The sequence below is a fragment of the Hyla sarda genome, chromosome 5, assembly GCF_029499605.1.
Source record: "Hyla sarda isolate aHylSar1 chromosome 5, aHylSar1.hap1, whole genome shotgun sequence".
NCBI classification, from domain to species: Eukaryota; Metazoa; Chordata; class Amphibia; order Anura; family Hylidae; genus Hyla; species Hyla sarda.
In genome coordinates this window covers 339,833,901-339,851,884 of record NC_079193.1, presented here as the reverse complement: position 1 = coordinate 339,851,884, position 17,984 = coordinate 339,833,901, and the positions used below count along the sequence as shown (strand labels likewise).

At 46.1% G+C, this 17,984-nt stretch overlaps 1 protein-coding gene across 9 annotated transcripts in view; it reads right to left on the bottom strand.

Moving 5' to 3' along the window:
• Positions 1 to 17,984, bottom strand: part of RIMS2 (regulating synaptic membrane exocytosis 2) — a 680,796-nt gene that overhangs the window by 261,850 nt on the left and 400,962 nt on the right. For all 9 annotated transcript variants that reach the window (XM_056522548.1, XM_056522549.1, XM_056522550.1 and 6 more), the window contains one exon: positions 12,718 to 12,848. In XM_056522548.1, the coding sequence (XP_056378523.1) occupies positions 12,718 to 12,848 (131 nt within the window). The remainder of the gene's footprint in view (positions 1 to 12,717; positions 12,849 to 17,984) is intronic.

The window sequence follows — 17,984 nt, the reverse complement described above, 5'->3', positions numbered from 1 at the left end:
ATCAGCGCACTCGGCAGATGCTCCATGAGAATCCTCTAATGAGACAAGTGTAAATTTATATTGGTTATCTGCAATTAAAATACCTTAATGACCTTCAATAGAAGATATGAAACCTCATTAAAAGTTAGCTGTTCTATGAGAATATCCCCTTCATTAATAGCACACTAATGAAATTCTGTTTGAAAGAGGCAAAAACCAATAAACCTTGGGCTTTGGGGAATTCTATGTGGGGGGCTATTCACCGATGTGGGAAAAAACTGAAATATGGCGGCTTCTGGGGTCTTCTTTTGATGAAAATATTAGCACACTCAGGGATGTGCACACATAAGATCAAAATGGGGCTTGAGCCCGTGCCCTTTTTCGGCACCTGCCCCTCTCAAAAGTGCCCTCACAAAAGGAGCAGCAGATTCACGGTGACAGGTGCAGGAAAAGCATCCGTTGCTGGGGATTTGTATGTGCATTTAATGGAGGGTGCTGTGCCCTCCCTGCAGGAAGGGGGCGCCACTTACCCTGTCATTATCTGCCATTTCTCTGCTCCTCTCCACACGGAGAAGACTGGAGCAGAGGAGGCAGAGAAAAGCTAAACCCACAGTCGGTCCCGGCCAGAAACTCCAGCCTGTGCAGAGAGGGATGGAGCCCCTTATAAGTAACTGTGTATATGTGAGTCAATGTGTCAGTGTGTCTGTATGTGTGTGTGTACCTGTATGTATATGCCTGAGTGTGTGTATATGTGTGAGTCAATGGGGGAGATTTATCAAAGGATTTAGACTGGTTTTTCCTGTCTAAATTTGTTGCACAGAAAGTCGCAGTCTAAATATGTCCGACTTTTTTGCGACTTTTGCTGTAGAGGATTTTTAGAACATGATGCATTCTAGTCTATTTTAGACGGGAAAATGCATTGGTGCTGAATTTATCAAAAGCAACTTTTCAGCGACAAGTCGCATCGGCTGAAAGTACGCCAAAATGTCAGACCACGCTGGAGCAGGTTTAAATACAGTCTAAAGCATAGAGCTCAAAGTCTGTGCGCAGAATTTATCAAGAGCCGTGCGCCTTTTGATAAATTAGGCGCAGAATAGACCGGCCTAACCCTCTGTAGTTTGATCTATATTGATGCGGGACAAAGACAACTTTGATAAATCTCCCCCAATGTGTCAGTGTGTCAGTATGATGTGTCTATATGTGTGTGTATATATGTGTGTGTGTACCTGTATGTATCTGCCTGATTGTGTGTATATATGTGTGTGTGTGTGAGTGTACGTATATATGTGACTAAATGGGGGAGATTTATCAAAGGATTTAGACTGGTTTTTCCTGTCTTAATTTGTCGCACAGAAAGTCGCAGTCTAAATAAATGCGACTTTTCTGCGACTTTTGCTGTAGAGGATTTTTAGAACGTGATGCATTCTAGTCTATTTTAGACGGAAATTCATTGGAAAATGCATTGGTGCTGAATTTATCAAAAGCGACTTTTCAGCGACAAGTCGCATCGGATGAAAGTACGCCGAAATGTCAGACCATGCTGGAGCAGGTTTAAATACAGTCTACAGTCTAGATCCCGAAGTCCGTGCACAGAATTAATCAAGAGCCGTGCACCTTTTGATAAATTAGGCGCACAATAGACCGGCCTAACCCTCTGTGGTTTGGTCTATATTGATGCGGGACATAGACAACTTTGATAAATGTCCCCCAATGTGTGTGTGTATATATGTGAGTGAGTGAATGTATGTGTGTACCTGTATGTATGATGTGCCTGTTGGCTATATCTGCTTGTATATATTTTATGTTGTATATATGTGTCTGTATATATATATATGTTTCTACATGTATATTTTTGCCTGTATGTATGTGTCAAAGTGTCTGTTTGTATGTGTGTATATAACCTGTGAACTCTATGTGCTTTTCTGTAATGTGCTTGTACGTATACGTAGGTGCCATTGTATATAGAGTGTATACGTGTATACAGAAAAAGAATAGAGTAATGGAGGCACGGTATATACAGAATTTATGAAAGCCCAGTATATATTTCATTAATATTGGCACAGTATATTTTTTATGTATGCTGGCACATCCTGTAGTGAAATAGATTGCAGGGGTTCTGACCGCTGGGACGCCCCACGATCTCCTGCACATCACCCCGGCAGTCCACTTGAAGGGGGCATACCGGCCCCAACATGAAGCAGCGGCCGACACGTCCCCTCCATGTATCCCATAGATATACATGGAGGGGGGGTTGTCGGCCGTGGCTTCCTGCAGGGGTCGGCTGACCCTTTTTCTGCAGACTGCCGGGGCGATGTGCAGGAGATCACAGGGGGTCCCAGTAGCCGGAACCCCTGCGATCTATAACTTATCCCCTATCCTAGGGGATAAGTTTTATTTCACTGGAGTACTTCTTTAATGGTGGCACAGTATATAGTTAACAGGGTACTCCCGTGGAAAATGATTTTTTTTAAATCAACTGGTGCCAGAAACAGATTTGTAAATGACTTCTATTTAAAAAATCTTAATCCTTCCAGTACTTATCAGCTGCTGTATATTACAGAGGAGGTTCTTTTCTTTTTGAATTTCTTTTCTGTCTGACCACAGTGCCACCACCTCTGACCACCTCTGTCCATGTCGGGAACTGTCCAGAGTAGGAGAGGTTTGCTATGGGGATTTGCTTGTGCTCTGGACAGTTCCTGAAATTGACAGAGGTGTCAGCAGAGAGCACTGTGGTCAGACAGAAAGGAAATTTTAAAAGAAAAGAACTTCCTGTGGAGCATACAGCAACTGATAAGTACTGAAAGGAATAAGAGTTTTAAATAGAAGTAATTTACAAATCTGTTTAACTTTCTGGCACCAGTTGATTTAAATTAATAAATAAATGTTTTCCACCTGACTACCCCTTTACATAATGGTGGCACAGTCTATAGTTTAGGGGGGTACTGTAGTGCTGGGCAGTATACCGCTGTCAGGCCCAAGGCCTGATTATGGAAACATACATGTGTTTTATAAGACATGAGTGAGGGGTCATTCAGACGGTGTATCCTTTGTTTTTTGTGTATTGCATTTTATTGGGGGTCTGGCTGTTTGGTATCTCCTTTGAAGTCATGCACTCTGGTCTCATCATATAATCAAAGAGATAAGGGGTCAGGAAGAGAGATGCCCCACCTGGTGGGATCAGAGGGGAGGGGGGGAATGGAGTTTCCCTCCAAAGAAGCGGATAAGACTTAAAATGCTGGACTCAACTGGTGTTCAATGCTGTGCAACAAGCTGACAAGACCATCCTAAGAACAGCTGGAACTCACTCTCATGGACTGCTATATCATCATGCTGTAAGAACTTCATCTTTTGTTTTCTGAACTTGCCTTGCAAAACTCTTTCATATTTTTGTAACTGTATGTCATTTGTGTATTTTTATATATTTAGCACTGTGATACCTTTTATCAGATTAAATGTTTAATTAATCAGCTCTGGCCTTTGATCTCTAAATATAGGAGCTCACCTTTCTGAAGGCAGCTCTAGTGGAAACACGTTTATCTAAGGGTTAATTTGGAGACTTGCTGGGACTAGTAGTGGATACCCAGAGGTCTGGCGGCCTTAACCCTTGCACCATCACACTCTCTCTAGCGTCTTGGCTGGACTGATAGGGTGTGATCGTGACAAACAGTTCATACCAAATACCGGTGTATTTTTTTTATGATATGAATTTTTCATACACCGCAATACTAGTGAGTGTATACCCTGTTTTTGGGACGGAGAGCGTACCTGTACGCCCTCCACCCGCTCCCTCCCTATAACACGGGTGTTACGCCTAGCGCTCCGGGTCCCCGCTCCTCCCCGGAGCGCTCACGGCGTCTTTCTCCCCGCAGCGCCCCGGTCAGTCCCGCTGACCGGGAGCGCTGCACTGTCATGGCCGTCGGGGATGCGATTCGCACAGCGGGACGCGCCCGCTCGCGAATCGCATCCCAGGTCACTTACCCGTCCCGGTCCCCTGCTGTCATGTGCTGGCGCGCGCGGCTCCGCTCTCTAGGGCGCGCGCGCGCCAGCTCTCTGCGACTTAAAGGGCCAGCGCACCAATGATTGGTGCCTGGTCCAATTAGCTTAATTGGCTCCCATCTGCTCCCTGCCTTTATCTGACCTCCTCCCATGCACTCCCTTGCCGGATCTTGTTGCCTTGTGCCAGTGAAAGCGTTTAGTGTGTCCAAAGCCTGTGTACCTGAACTTCTGCTACCCATCCTGACTACGAACCTTGCCGCCTGCCCCCGACCTTCTGCTACGTCTGACCTTGCCTCTGCCTAGTCCTTCGGTCCCACGCCTTCTCAGCAGTCAGCGAGGTAGAGCCGTTGCTAGTGGATACGACCTGGTTGCTACTGCCGCAGCAAGACCATCCCGCTTTGCGGCGGGCTCTGGTGAAAACCAGTAGCCTCTTAGAACCGGTCCACTAGCACGGTCCACGCCAATCCCTCGCTGACACAGAGGATCCACTACCTGGAAGCCGAATCGTGACAGTAGATCCGGCCATGGATCCCGCTGAGGTGCCGCTGCCAAGTCTCGCTGATCTTCCTACGGTGGTCGCTCAGCAATCGCAGCAGATTGCCCAACAAGGACAGCAGCTGTCGCAGTTGACCGCCATGTTACAGCAACTTCTGCCTCTGCTACAGCAGCAACCATCTCCTCCGCCAGCTCCTGCACCTCCTCCGCAGCGAGTGGCCGCTCCTAACCTCCGCTTGTCCCTGCCGGACAAATTTGATGGGGACTCTAAACTCTGCCGTGGATTTTTGTCTCAGTGTTCCCTGCATATGGAGATGTTGTCGGACTTGTTTCCTACAGAACGGTCTAAGGTGGCGTTCGTAGTGAGCCTTCTTTCAGGAAAGGCCTTGTCTTGGGCCACACCGCTCTGGGACCGTAATGATCCTGCCACAGCCACAGTCCAGTCCTTCTTCGCTGAAGTCCGAAGTGTCTTTGAGGAACCTGCCCGAGCCTCTTCTGCTGAGACTGCCTTGCTGAACCTGGTCCAGGGTAATTCTTCCGTTGGCGAGTACGCCATACAATTCCGTACTCTTGCTTCTGAACTATCCTGGAATAATGAGGCTCTCTGCGCGACCTTTAAAAAAGGCCTATCCAGTCGCATCAAGGATGTGCTGGCCGCACGAGAGATTCCTGCCAACCTCCAAGAACTCATCCATTTGGCTACCCGCATTGACATGCGTTTTTCTGAGCGACACCAAGAGCACCGCCAGGAAAAAGACTTAGATCTCTGGGCACCTCTCCCACAGCATCCTTTGCAGTCTTCGCCTGGGCCTCCCGCCGAGGAGGCCATGCAAGTGGATCGGTCTCGCCTGACCCAGGAAGAGAGGAATCGCCGTAGAGAAGAAAATCTCTGTCTGTACTGTGCCAGTACTGAGCATTTCTTGGTGGATTGCCCTATCCGTCCTCCACGCCTGGGAAACGCACGCACGCACCCAGCTCACGTGGGTGTTGCATCTTTTGGTTCTAAGTCTTCTTCTCCACGTCTCACGGTGCCCGTGCGGATTTCTTCTACAGCCAACTCCTCCCTCTCAGCCGTGGCCTGCTTGGACTCTGGTGCCTCCGGGAATTTTATTTTGGAGTCCTTTGTTAATAAATTCAGCATCCCGGTGACCCGTCTCGCCAAACCGCTCTACATTTCCGCGGTCAACGGAGCCAGATTGGACTGCACCGTGCGTTACCGCACAGAACCCCTCCTGATGTCTATCGGACCCCACCACGAAAGGATTGAGTTCTTCATTCTCCCCAGCTGTACCTCTGAGGTCCTCCTCGGTCTGCCATGGCTCCGGCTTCATTCCCCCACCCTTGATTGGACCACCGGGGAGATAAAGAACTGGGACTCTGCCTGCCATAGGAAGTGCTTCTCCCCCCCTCCCAGTCCCGTCAGGCAAACCTCTGTGCCTCCTCATGGCCCCCGTCCTGGTGTCACACTGCCCCGTGCCAGGCTTCGCCCTCTGCCCTCCCTCCCCATTCCCACTCCTGCTGTACTGCCTGCCGTTGAGGAAACCCTCCATTCTTTCCCGGTGTCCTCATCCCAGGGGAGGCAGTTACCGGTCAAAGAAAAGGGGAGACCTAAGGGGGGGGGGTACTGTTACGCCTAGCGCTCCGGGTCCCCGCTCCTCCCCGGAGCGCTCACGGCGTCTTTCTCCCCGCAGCGCCCCGGTCAGTCCCGCTGACCGGGAGCGCTGCACTGTCATGGCCGTCGGGGATGCGATTCGCACAGCGGGACGCGCCCGCTCGCGAATCGCATCCCAGGTCACTTACCCGTCCCGGTCCACTGCTGTCATGTGCTGGCGCGCGCGGCTCCGCTCTCTAGGGCGCGCGCGCGCCAGCTCTCTGCGACTTAAAGGGCCAGCGCACCAATGATTGGTGCCTGGTCCAATTAGCTTAATTGGCTCCCATCTGCTCCCTGCCTTTATCTGACCTCCTCCCATGCACTCCCTTGCCGGATCTTGTTGCCTTGTGCCAGTGAAAGCGTTTAGTGTGTCCAAAGCCTGTGTACCTGAACTTCTGCTACCCATCCTGACTACGAACCTTGCCGCCTGCCCCCGACCTTCTGCTACGTCTGACCTTGCCTCTGCCTAGTCCTTCGGTCCCACGCCTTCTCAGCAGTCAGCGAGGTAGAGCCGTTGCTAGTGGATACGACCTGGTTGCTACTGCCGCAGCAAGACCATCCCGCTTTGCGGCGGGCTCTGGTGAAAACCAGTAGCCTCTTAGAACCGGTCCACTAGCACGGTCCACGCCAATCCCTCGCTGACACAGAGGATCCACTACCTGGAAGCCGAATCGTGACAACGGGTCGGGCCTGGCACCTAGCAATGGCCAGGACCCGTGGCTAATAGCGTGCGGCATCGATCGCGGTGCTGTGTGCTATTAACCCTTTAGGCGCGGCGCTCAAGGTTGATCGCCGCATCTAAAGTGAAAGCTAATCAGTGCCGTTTAGCTCAGTGGGCTGTTCGGGACCATTGCAAAATCGTGGGCGTCCCAAACAGCTGGGGGACACGAGGAGGGTCCCTACCTGCCTCCTGCGTGTCCGATCGCCGAATGACTGCTCCGTGCCTGAGATCCAGGCATGAGCAGTCAAGCTGCAGAATCATTGATCAATGTTATAATATAGGACAACAATGATCATTGTAAAATATCAGTGTGTGCAGTGTTATAGCCCCCTATGGGAGCTATAACACTGCAAAAAAAAAAAGTGGAAAAAAAAAGTGAAAAAAAAAAATAGTTAATAAAGATCATTTAACCCTTCCCGTAATAAAAGTCAGAATCACCCCTTTTCCCATTTTAAAAATTAAATTAAAATTAAATAAAAAAATTCCCATTTAAAAACAAAATACCGTTAAATACTGTGAAACCACCATAATTTATAAAAAATACCATGATATACATTTCTGGTCATACCACCCAGCACTAAAGTACGGTATAGAATTTAAGTGAAACTGACAGGTTGTTTACTTGCACTAAACCCATGACTGGAGGGACGCTAGTGTCCTGCTGCTATTGCTCAGGAAAACGAGTCCGTAACAATAGCCCAAATGATATATTCCCCTGCAGACGTGGTAGGCAGGCTGAGCATATCCACAACCTGTAAACGTGACATGATCCAAAATGGTTGAAAAATGCGACTTAGTAACATATGTCTAAACACAATTACCATAGACCCTATGCTTACCACAGTGTGGAAACATGAGCCAGTTATACTATAGCCCGTTAAGCGTGTAATACCGTATGGAAGCCTACGGGGGTGTGTGAAAGCTATATGGGAATTGATCGCATTAATCGTATGGAACACTACGTGTTATGCCGTATAGACGCATAAGCGTATAATAACGTGTGGAAACCTGAGCGTATACCACGTATGGAACATAGGCGTGTTGTACCATATGGTGAACAATAGTATGCCATGTCATATGAAAATAAGAATAGAGTATTGTAATGAAACATCAACGTTTTAACCCATTTGGAAACCTAAGTGTCACACCAACTAAACCATAATCGTGTAATCCTGTATGGAACTGAGCGTGTAAACTGAATGGAGCAAACAAGTATGTATACTGTGTGGTAATTGCCAGCATACATACCGAATGGTAAACACCAGTGCGCACCCCGTGCCAACCAAAGGCGGGCACACCGTACGGAAAATACAGGCATGCACGCTGCACAGTAGACACCAGTGCGCACACCCACGACAACCACCGGCATGCATACTGCCTGATAACCACCAGCGTGCCTACAGTATGGAAAAATGCGATCGTGTATATTGTACGGAAAATGCCATCGGAAAATGCTCTCATGCATACTGTACAGAAAATGCAATCATGTATACTGTACAGACAATACAATTGTGCCTACCGTACAGAAGATACTGTATTGAAAATGCAATCGTGTGTACCGTACGGACAATACCATCGTGTATACTGTACGGAAATGCAATCATGTATACTGTACAGACAATACAATCGTGCCTACTGTACAGAAGATACTGTATGGAAAATGCAATCGTGTGTACCGTACGGAAAATACGAACGTGTATACTGTACGGAAAATATGAGCATGTACACTGTATGAAAGTGTAATCGTGTATACTGTACGAAAAAGCAAGCGTGTGTACCGCATGAAACACCAGTGTAAATATTGTATGAAAAACACAACGTGTATAACGTGAGAAAACCCAAGCATGTAATCTATATGGAAAATGCAAGCGAACCTACCATACGGAAAATACAAACGTGTGTACTATATGAGAAATTCAAGCGTGTATACTGTGTGAATATACAATCGTATATTGTGTATGCAAATACAATCACATGTTCTGTATGAACAAGCGTGTATCCTGTAAGCAAATACAAGCATGTACTGTATGCAAAACAAGCGAGCATTCTACCTGAATGATAAAAGCGCCTATACTGTAGGAAAACACCGCGTATATACTGTATGAAAATCCAAGCGTGTTCTTGAAAATTCAAGCGTGTCATACTGTATGAAAATACGAGCGTGTCATGTTGTATGAAACAACAAGCGTGTCATGCTGTATGAGAATACGAGCATGTCATGTTGTATGAAACAACAAGCGTGTCATGCTGTATGAAAATACAAGCGTGTCAACCTGTATGAAAGTACGAGCGTGTCATATTATATGAACAACAAGCGTGTCATGCTGTATGAAAATACAAGCGTGTCAACCTGTATGAAAGTACGAGCGTGTCATACTGAATGAGAATGAGCGTGTCATGTTATATGAACAACAAGCGTGTCATACTGTATGACATACAAGCATATCATACTATATAAAAAAACAAGCATGTCCTACTGTATGAAAATACAAACGTGTCAACTGTATGAAAAACAAGCGTGTCATGCTGTATGAAAATACGAGCGTGTCACGTTGTATGAAAACAAGCGTGTCATACTGCATGAAATACTAGCGTGTCATACTGCATGAAATACAAGCGTGTCATACTGCATGAAATACAAGCATGTCAAACTGTATGAAAATACAAGCGTGTTCTATTGTATGAAAATGCAACGTGTTCTATTATATGAAATACAATCATGTTATACTGTAAGGACAATACAAGCGTGTATACTACCGTATATGGAAACTACAAGCGTGTATACTGTATGGAAAATATAACGTGTATCCTGTATGGGAAATACAAGCGTGTATGAGTGCTGAGAGTGACTATACGGAGTGAAGCTAAGAGTGGCTGCACAGTACGAAACGTTATGAGTGCCTATGGTATGAAATGCTGTGAATGCTATGAGTGATTGGACGGTCTGAAAGCTATGAGTGACTGCACGGAGTGAATGCTATGAGTGACTGCACGGAGTGAATGCTATGAGTGATTGGACGGTCTGAAAGCTATGAGTGACTGGACGGTATGAAAGCTATGAGTGACTGCACGGAGTGAATGCTATGAGTGACTGCACGGAGTGAATGCTATGAGTGACTGGAAGGTCTGAAAGCTATGCGTGACTGCACGGAGTGAATGCTATGAGTGACTGCACGGAGTGAATGCTATGAGTGACTGCACGGAGTGAATGCTATGAGTGACTGCACGGAGTGAATGCTATGAGTGACTGCACGGAGTGAATGCTATGAGTGACTGCACGGAGTGAATGCTATGAATGACTGGAAGGTATAAGTGCTTGGCGACTACCAGGTATGAATGCAGAGTGACTGTACGGAATGAAATTCTATGAGCGACTGTGCGGTATGAATGTTATGAGTGACTGTACGGCACCACGTTGTGAACGGCTGCGTGGCACAGCCGCCACGTGAACCGTCAGCCACTACTAAACGTGGTCCGTGGTGACCTTGAGTCCGGCAGGGAAACCTGGGATGTGAAAACTGGAGGAGGGGAATTTGCACTGGAGACTCCCCCCTTGGCATACCCGGTGGCCGCAGGGAGCCGAGCCCTTAGATATAGGGCTCTCGCCCGTCCCTCGTCTGTTTGGAGGCCGGTGTGTTAACCCGGCCGCCCGGTTGTGTACAAGTTTTAGCTCCGCCCCCTCGCACACCACGTGGGCCGACGGCGCTGCCCCCGGCAACCAGGAAGGACGCCGATCCCGCCGCCCGGAGCCACGTGGAGTGAGGAGGAAGCGAGCCCGGCGCAGGACCCAGGCCGGGTCCTGTGATGGTCATGAGCTCCGCCCCACCCACCCCCGCACCATGTGGCCGGGCAACCAAGGACGAGGCCGGTCAAGCTGCCCGGAGCCACGGGGAACGAGGAGGAGGGGACCCGGTGTGGGAACCCAGGTAAGGGACCGGTCGGGCACTGACGGCAGTGGGCCCCGTCCCCCCGCTCCGGTGAGCGGGGAGGGAAGTTGATCTCGCCGCTCAGGCCACGGGGAGCCAGAGGGGCGGGGACCCCGGTGAGACTCCCGGGCAAAGGCCGACAGCCCAGTCGCCTCCGAGGCCCCTCCCCCCGTGCACTGCTCGGCCCAGCAGAGTTAACACGGCAGCGGGGGGGGGGGGGGCACCAGGGGGCCACCGCGGAGAAAGCTGAGGAGAGTCCGAGACGGGGGAACCGGGGACGGAGTGCTCCGATCCTCCGCCCGAGACCTTGTGTAGTGGAGTGCGGCGGGGAGGAGCGGTATAAATACTGCACGTACTAGTATTTATACCACCCAGGCCCCTCCCATAAACTCAGGTTGTCATTCAACCTTTAACATATATATATATATATTTTTTCTTCATGTCTTGTATATTGTGGCATATAAGCATATATTTGTGCGGTGCCCATCTCTTCAGTGTAAGAACTAGGACTGTGTGGAGATTCCTGCATGGAGTAGGTGATGGGTGATTGGTGCTGGATAGAGATGAGCGAACTTACAGTAAATTCGATTCGTCACGAACTTCTCGGCTCGGCAGTTGATGACTTTTTCTGCGTAAATTAGTTCAGCCTTCAGGTGCTTCGGTGGGCTGGAAAAGGTGGATACATTCCTAGGAAAGAGTCTCCTAGGACTGTATCCACCTTTTCCAGCCCACCGGAGCACCTGAAAGCTGAACTAATTTATGCAGGAAAAGTCATCAACCGCCGAGCCGAGAAGTTCATATAAATCGAATTTACTGTAAGTTCGCTCATCTCTAGTGCTGGATGAGGCCGGGTACAGTGCACGTTCTGTCATATAGAGGCCAGACCGGGGCATATAGGGGGAGATTAATAAAAAAAAAAAAACTATGCAAAGGAAAAGCCCTCTGCACAATGAAAGATTAATCTGATTGGTTGACATGGACAACTGCACCGCTCTTCCTGCGCACAGGTTTTGATATGTCTCCTCTATAATACAGTATATTAAAGTGAATCTGTCACATTTTTTATGTAATTCCGATGCTGACCCAGCTGAAGTGTATACATGGCATACCTTCATAGAAGCCGTTCATACATAGCTAAGAGTAGGGTTTCCCAACTAGTGTGCCTCCAGCTGTTGCAAAAATACAACTCTCAGCATGCCAGGACAGCCGAAGGCTGTCCGGGTATACTGGGAGTTGTAGTTTTGCAACAGCTGGGGACACCCTGGTTGGAAAACAGTGGCTAAGAAAAACATTTTGCAGGTTGGAGATACCCTGTAGTAATTACACTACAATCAGTTATCTTACCCTATGGGGCCCCATGCACACTACAAAACTTTTCCAGGTGGAAATTCCGATGCAGCAGCCTCTCATTTGTAGCAGCCTCTCATGTGTTGCCCATAGCAACCAATCCGATCGCTTCTTTATTTATTTATTAATTTTTTTTAAAAGGCCTCTGAAAAAGGAGAGAAGTGATCTGATTGGTTGCTTTGGGCAACCGGTCAACTTTTCCTCTGCACAGGTATTGATAAATCTCCCCAATTGTCTTTAAGGGGATTGGGCTGCACTGTGCACATGGCTGAATTTCGGGCAGTGGAAATTCAAATATCGGGTTCCGCGAAAAGAATGAACATGTTCATTCTTTCGAAGGGGTCTGGAATTTGAATTCTGTAGTGTGCACGGCCCCACCTTCTTCTCCATCAATCCCTTTAAGTATTCTGTGGTATTTGCCAAGTTCCTTAGAGGACATTTTGAAATGGTTCATTTACCAAAACAACCCTTTTAATGGGATTGCTCTGCAGTACCAGACACAGCCCACGGGCAAGGGTGGCGCTGTGTCTAATAAAAGGCAACCCCAGCCTTCAAAAGTTACACCCCCTCCCAGATAAAGTGATGAATGCCTCTAAACATACCTTCGATCTGGAAGAAAATAAATTTTAACATAAGGGTTCCTCGGTCTTCCATCTTCTCTTGATGGCAGGTCCTTAGCTCCTAATATAGTGACAATCAATTGATGACCGACTTTGTCATACCAGAGTTTTATCTGAGGAAGAGAAACAACAAGTGTCTTTTAAAGGGGAACACATAATGGATATATATATATATATATATATATATATATATATATAAGCTGTCCTGCTATTTATAATTAAAAATAAGTAAAATGTCTCATGCTGAATGATAGCATGGCAAATGAGGGCTGATTTATAGTAATACGAGTAAAATTAGAGATATTTGGGGAGATTTATCAAAACCTGTGCAGAGGAAAAGCTGCCCAGTTGCCCATAGCAACCAATCAGCTTGCTTCTTTCATTTTCATGAAGGCCTGTGAAAAATGAAAGCAGCGAGCTGATTGGTTGCTATGGGCAACTGGACAACTTTTCCTCTGCACAGGTTTAGATAAATCTCCCCCATTGTATCTGGATATGTTTAGTAAACAGCAATGGTCGTCTTCAAAGAACCCAATATGAATAATACTTTGTTCCCCTTACCTTAACTCTCCGCCTTTTTTGGATTGATATACACAACAAGATCCGAAGGGGAACTGTTGCCAGAAAGTTAAACAGATTTGTAAACTATTTCTATTTAAAAAAATCTTTATCCTTCCAGTACTTTTTAGCAGCTGTAAGTTGCAGAGGAAATTCTATGCTTTTTGAATTTCTTTTTTGTCTTGTCCACAGTGCTCTCTGCTGACACCTGATGCCCGTATCAGGAACTGTCAAGAGCAGGAGAAAATCCCCATAGCAAACCTATGCTTCTCTGGACAGTTCCTAACACGGACAGAGATGTCAGCAGAGAGCACTGTGGACAAGACAAAAAAGATATGCAAAAAGAAAAGAATTTCTTCTGTAGCATACAGCTGCTAAAAAGTACTGGAAGGGTAAAGATTTTTTAATAGAAGTCATTTACAAATCTGTTTAACTTTCTGGCACCAGTTGATTAAAAAAATTAAATAAAAGTTTTCCACTGGAGTACCCCTTTATGGTACATTGTAGCCACCCTATGTTCTATGTTAGAACACCCTTTTTTGACTGTATCTGTATCAGCTGATATGAGATGTACACAGGACCTTAAAGGGGTACTCTGCCCCTAGACATCTTATCCCCTATCCAAAGGATAGGGGATAAGATGTCAGATTGCCGCGGTCCCGCTGCTGGGGGACCCCTGGGATTGCCGCTGCGGCCCTGCGCTATCATTACAGCACAGAGCGAGTTCGCTCTGTGCGTAATGACGGGCGATATGGGGGACGGAGCAGCGTAACGTCATGGCTCCGCCCCTCGTGACATCACGGCCCGTCCCCTTAATGCAAGTCTATGGGACGGTCGTCACGCCCTCTCCCATAGACTTGTATTGAAAGGGGCGGGCTGTGACATCACGAGGGGCGGAGCCGTGACGTAACGATGCTCCGGCCCCTGTACCGCCCATCATTACGTGCAGAGCGAACTCGCTCTATGCTGTAATGATAGCGCGGTGCCGCAGCGGGGATCCCAGGGGTCCCCAGCAGCGAGACCGCGGCGATCTGACATCTTATCCCCTATCCTTTGGATAGGGGATAAGATGTCTAGGGGCGGAATATCCCTTTAAAGGAGTTAATCAGAAATAGAAAAACAAGCTAATTTCTTCCAAAAACAGCACAGCACCATCCTCAGGTTGAGTGTGGTATTACAACTTGGCTCCATTTACTTCAATGGAACTGAGGTGCAAAAAAAATGTTTTCCACCGGAGTACCCCTTTAAACACTCATCTTGTACAATCATTTATGTGTTTCTGAATAGGGAAATGGGATTAAGCTACTGCCAGACTCCTCTGGGGACGGCTTACCTCCCTGAAAACCAAAGGATTGGGCAATTAAAATCCAACATATCTGATACGTCTCTCCGACAGGGAGAGTCGGGAGGGCGCCATACATACCGGATGGTCAAAATCGGAGGGTTTGCTATACACTGATGTGATATCTATGGGCAGCTTAAAATGTGTCCTCTACTGTGACACTACAGATGATCAGATACGGAGGCTTTGTTTATGGCTTATTTTACCAGTACTGTACAACATATTCCATATTAATCCTAAAATCAGAACGTTCTCTCTAATTAGGGTGTAGAGCACAGGAAACATATGCACCACAATAAGGAAAGCATCCATATCTGGGGCAGCGCTGAGCATTAGATACTAATTAAGGCTCCTATCCGTACAATTAGATAACACTGAGTGGGAAGGAGACAGATATCTTTTTAATTATATTTTGTACAATCTTAAGATTTTTTTTTTATTTTTTATTTTTTTTAAAGCAAAGAGATTATTTAACACTTATGAGAGTGGCAATTACAATTATAGTAATATTATCTGTAATAAAACATATGGACCTTCTGAGAACATTATCTACAACATAAAAGAGGACTGACCATTATTATAAACCAGTGGCCTTTAAACCGTGGACCTCCAGATGTTGCAAAACTACAACTTTAAGCATGCCCGGACAGCCGTTGGCTGTCCGGGCAAGCTAAAAGTTGTAGTTTGCAACATCTGGAGGACTACAGTTTGGAGACCACAGTTCTAGACGGTGGTCGGTGGACATTAGGTCTTCAAGGGGTACTCCGGTGGAAAACTATTATTATTATAATTTTTTTTTATTTTTTTTAATCAAATGGTGCCAGAAAGTTAAACAGATTTGTAAATTACTTCTATGTAAAAATCTTAACCCTTCCAGTACTTTTCAGCTGCTGTATGCTGCAGAGGAAGTTCTTTTCTTTTTGAATTTCTTTTCTGTCTCTCTGCTGACACCTCTGTCCATGTCAGGAACTGTCCAGAGCAGCATATGTTTGCCATGGGGATTTGCTGCTGCTCTGGACAGTTCCTGACATGGACAGAGGTGTCAGCAGAGAGCACTGTGATCAGACTGAAAAGAAATTCAAAAAGAAAAGAACTTCCTCTCGAGCATACAGCAGCTGATAAGTACTGGAAGGATTAAGATTTTTAAATGGAAGTAATTTACAAATCTGTTTAACTTTCTGGCACCACTTGATTTAAAAAAATATATATATAGTTTTCCACCGGAGTACCCCTTTAAGCACTGCTGCCCCGGCATGTCAGCTGATCAATGGGCAGAGCCTCAAATTATCCCTACTGATCACACACCCGCAGCCTATCCATAAAGGGGCTATCTCAAATTTAAAAGTTGTCCCCTAACCACAGGGTGAAGTTAAAGGGGTACTCCGCCGCTCAGCGTTTGGAACAAAATGTTCAGAACGCTTAGAGCCGGCGCCGGGAGCTCGTGACGTCATATCCCCGCCCCTCATGATGTCACGCCCCGGCCCCCGCAATGCAAGTCTATGGGATGGCTGTCACGCCCCTCCCATAGACTTGCATTGAGTGGGCGGGGCGTGACGTCATGAGGGGGCGGCGGGGCTATGACGTCACAAGCTCCTGGCACCGGCTCTAAGCATTCGGAACATTTTGTTCCAAACACGGTACGCCATCCTAGCACAACACAGGCTACAGGACGTCATACATTCATTGTTTTGTGGACCTGAAGAAGGCACATGCTAGTGCCGAAACGCGTTGTCCTATCGCTCTGAACCATAATAAACAGTCCTGTGCTACAGTATCGTCCTGAATCCTTTTCTTAAAGCAGCAGCGCTCGTTCATAACCCCCTTTTTCCTCTCCTTTTCCTGTTCCCCTTGTACTGAGGTTACATTCTGCAATAAATTGCTCCCTTCCGCACCCTTTTGCGCTGGACATCCTGTTCTCTTTTGTCTACAAGCATTAAGCACAGCCCACACCAGTACGGGCGCTCCGGGCTTTGAGAGAGAGAGCTGAGAATCTTGTTTGCAAACTAATATGTATGGTCTAAAAATATTTTATTGTATTTCTAAAAAAGGTATTCATACAAAATCATCATTACTAGTATGTATAAATTTATATAATTTTGATATTTTCAAGAAAAAAAGAGGGGGTACTGGGGTGAGAAGTCCTGTGTGTGTGTGTGTGTGTGTGTGTGTGTGTGTGTGTGTATATATATATATATATATATATATATATAAGAGGAGACAAAGTAAAAAAAGAAATATATATTGCGTAGATGTATAACAACGTAACAAAAGAGCCTGGTTCAACTAAATAAAGTGCTGGTGCTATCTAGGTGCAAAAAAAGATAAAAAGTGCAACACCAGTGCTGAATGAATGAATGAACAATTAACAATCATGTGGTATACACATATAAAAATAAAAAATAAAGTGCAAGATAGTGCTGGATTAATTCATAAATTCCATGTGACATGTGCATAACATCAAAAACACAAGTGACTAAGCAAAAAATAGCATCTTGCATATATATATATATATATATATATATACATACCTTATATATGTCGCGCGACAGATTAACTTGTTTCTATCACTGATGTGCCCTAAATCATAGTCTGGATATGACAAAGAGCATATGAGTGCTAGAAACGCGTCAGTCTGTTGTATGACTTAAATGCAAGATGCCGTGTTGCTTGAAGAAACTAGGTTTATTTTATATATTTTTTACGGGAATCTGCCAAGGAATCCATTAGTTGTTCCTTGGTATATTTACTATTTAGTGTCGGCATGTACAGTGCAGTCTGTGCCGTCATTGTTGATGTTCACTTATTAAATTGAATGATGGATGACTATGTATTAAGCGTTAGGATTAGGATTAAAGGAGTACTCCGGTGGAAAACTTTTTTTTTTTTTTAAATCAACTGGTGTCAGAAAGTTAAACAGATTTGTAAATGACTTCTATGAAAAAATCTTAATCCTTCCAGTACTTATTAGTTGATGAATACTACAGAGGAAATTCTTTTCTTTTTGGAACACAGAGCTCTCTGCTGACATCACAAACACAGTGCTCTCTGCTGACATCTCTGTCCATTTTAGGAACTATCCAGAGTAGCATATGTTTGCTATGGGGATTTTCTCCTACTCTGGACAGTTCTTAAAATGGACAGAGATATCAGCAGAGAGCACTGTGCTCGTGATGTCAGCATAGAGCACTGTGTTCCAAAAAGAAAGGCATTTCCTCTGTAGTATTCAGTAGCTAATGAGTACTGGAAGGATTACAATTTTTTAAACTAATTACAAATCTGTTTAACTTTCTGGCACCAGTTGATTTGGAAAAAACTGTTTTCCACCAGAGTACCCCTTTAAGATTAGGGT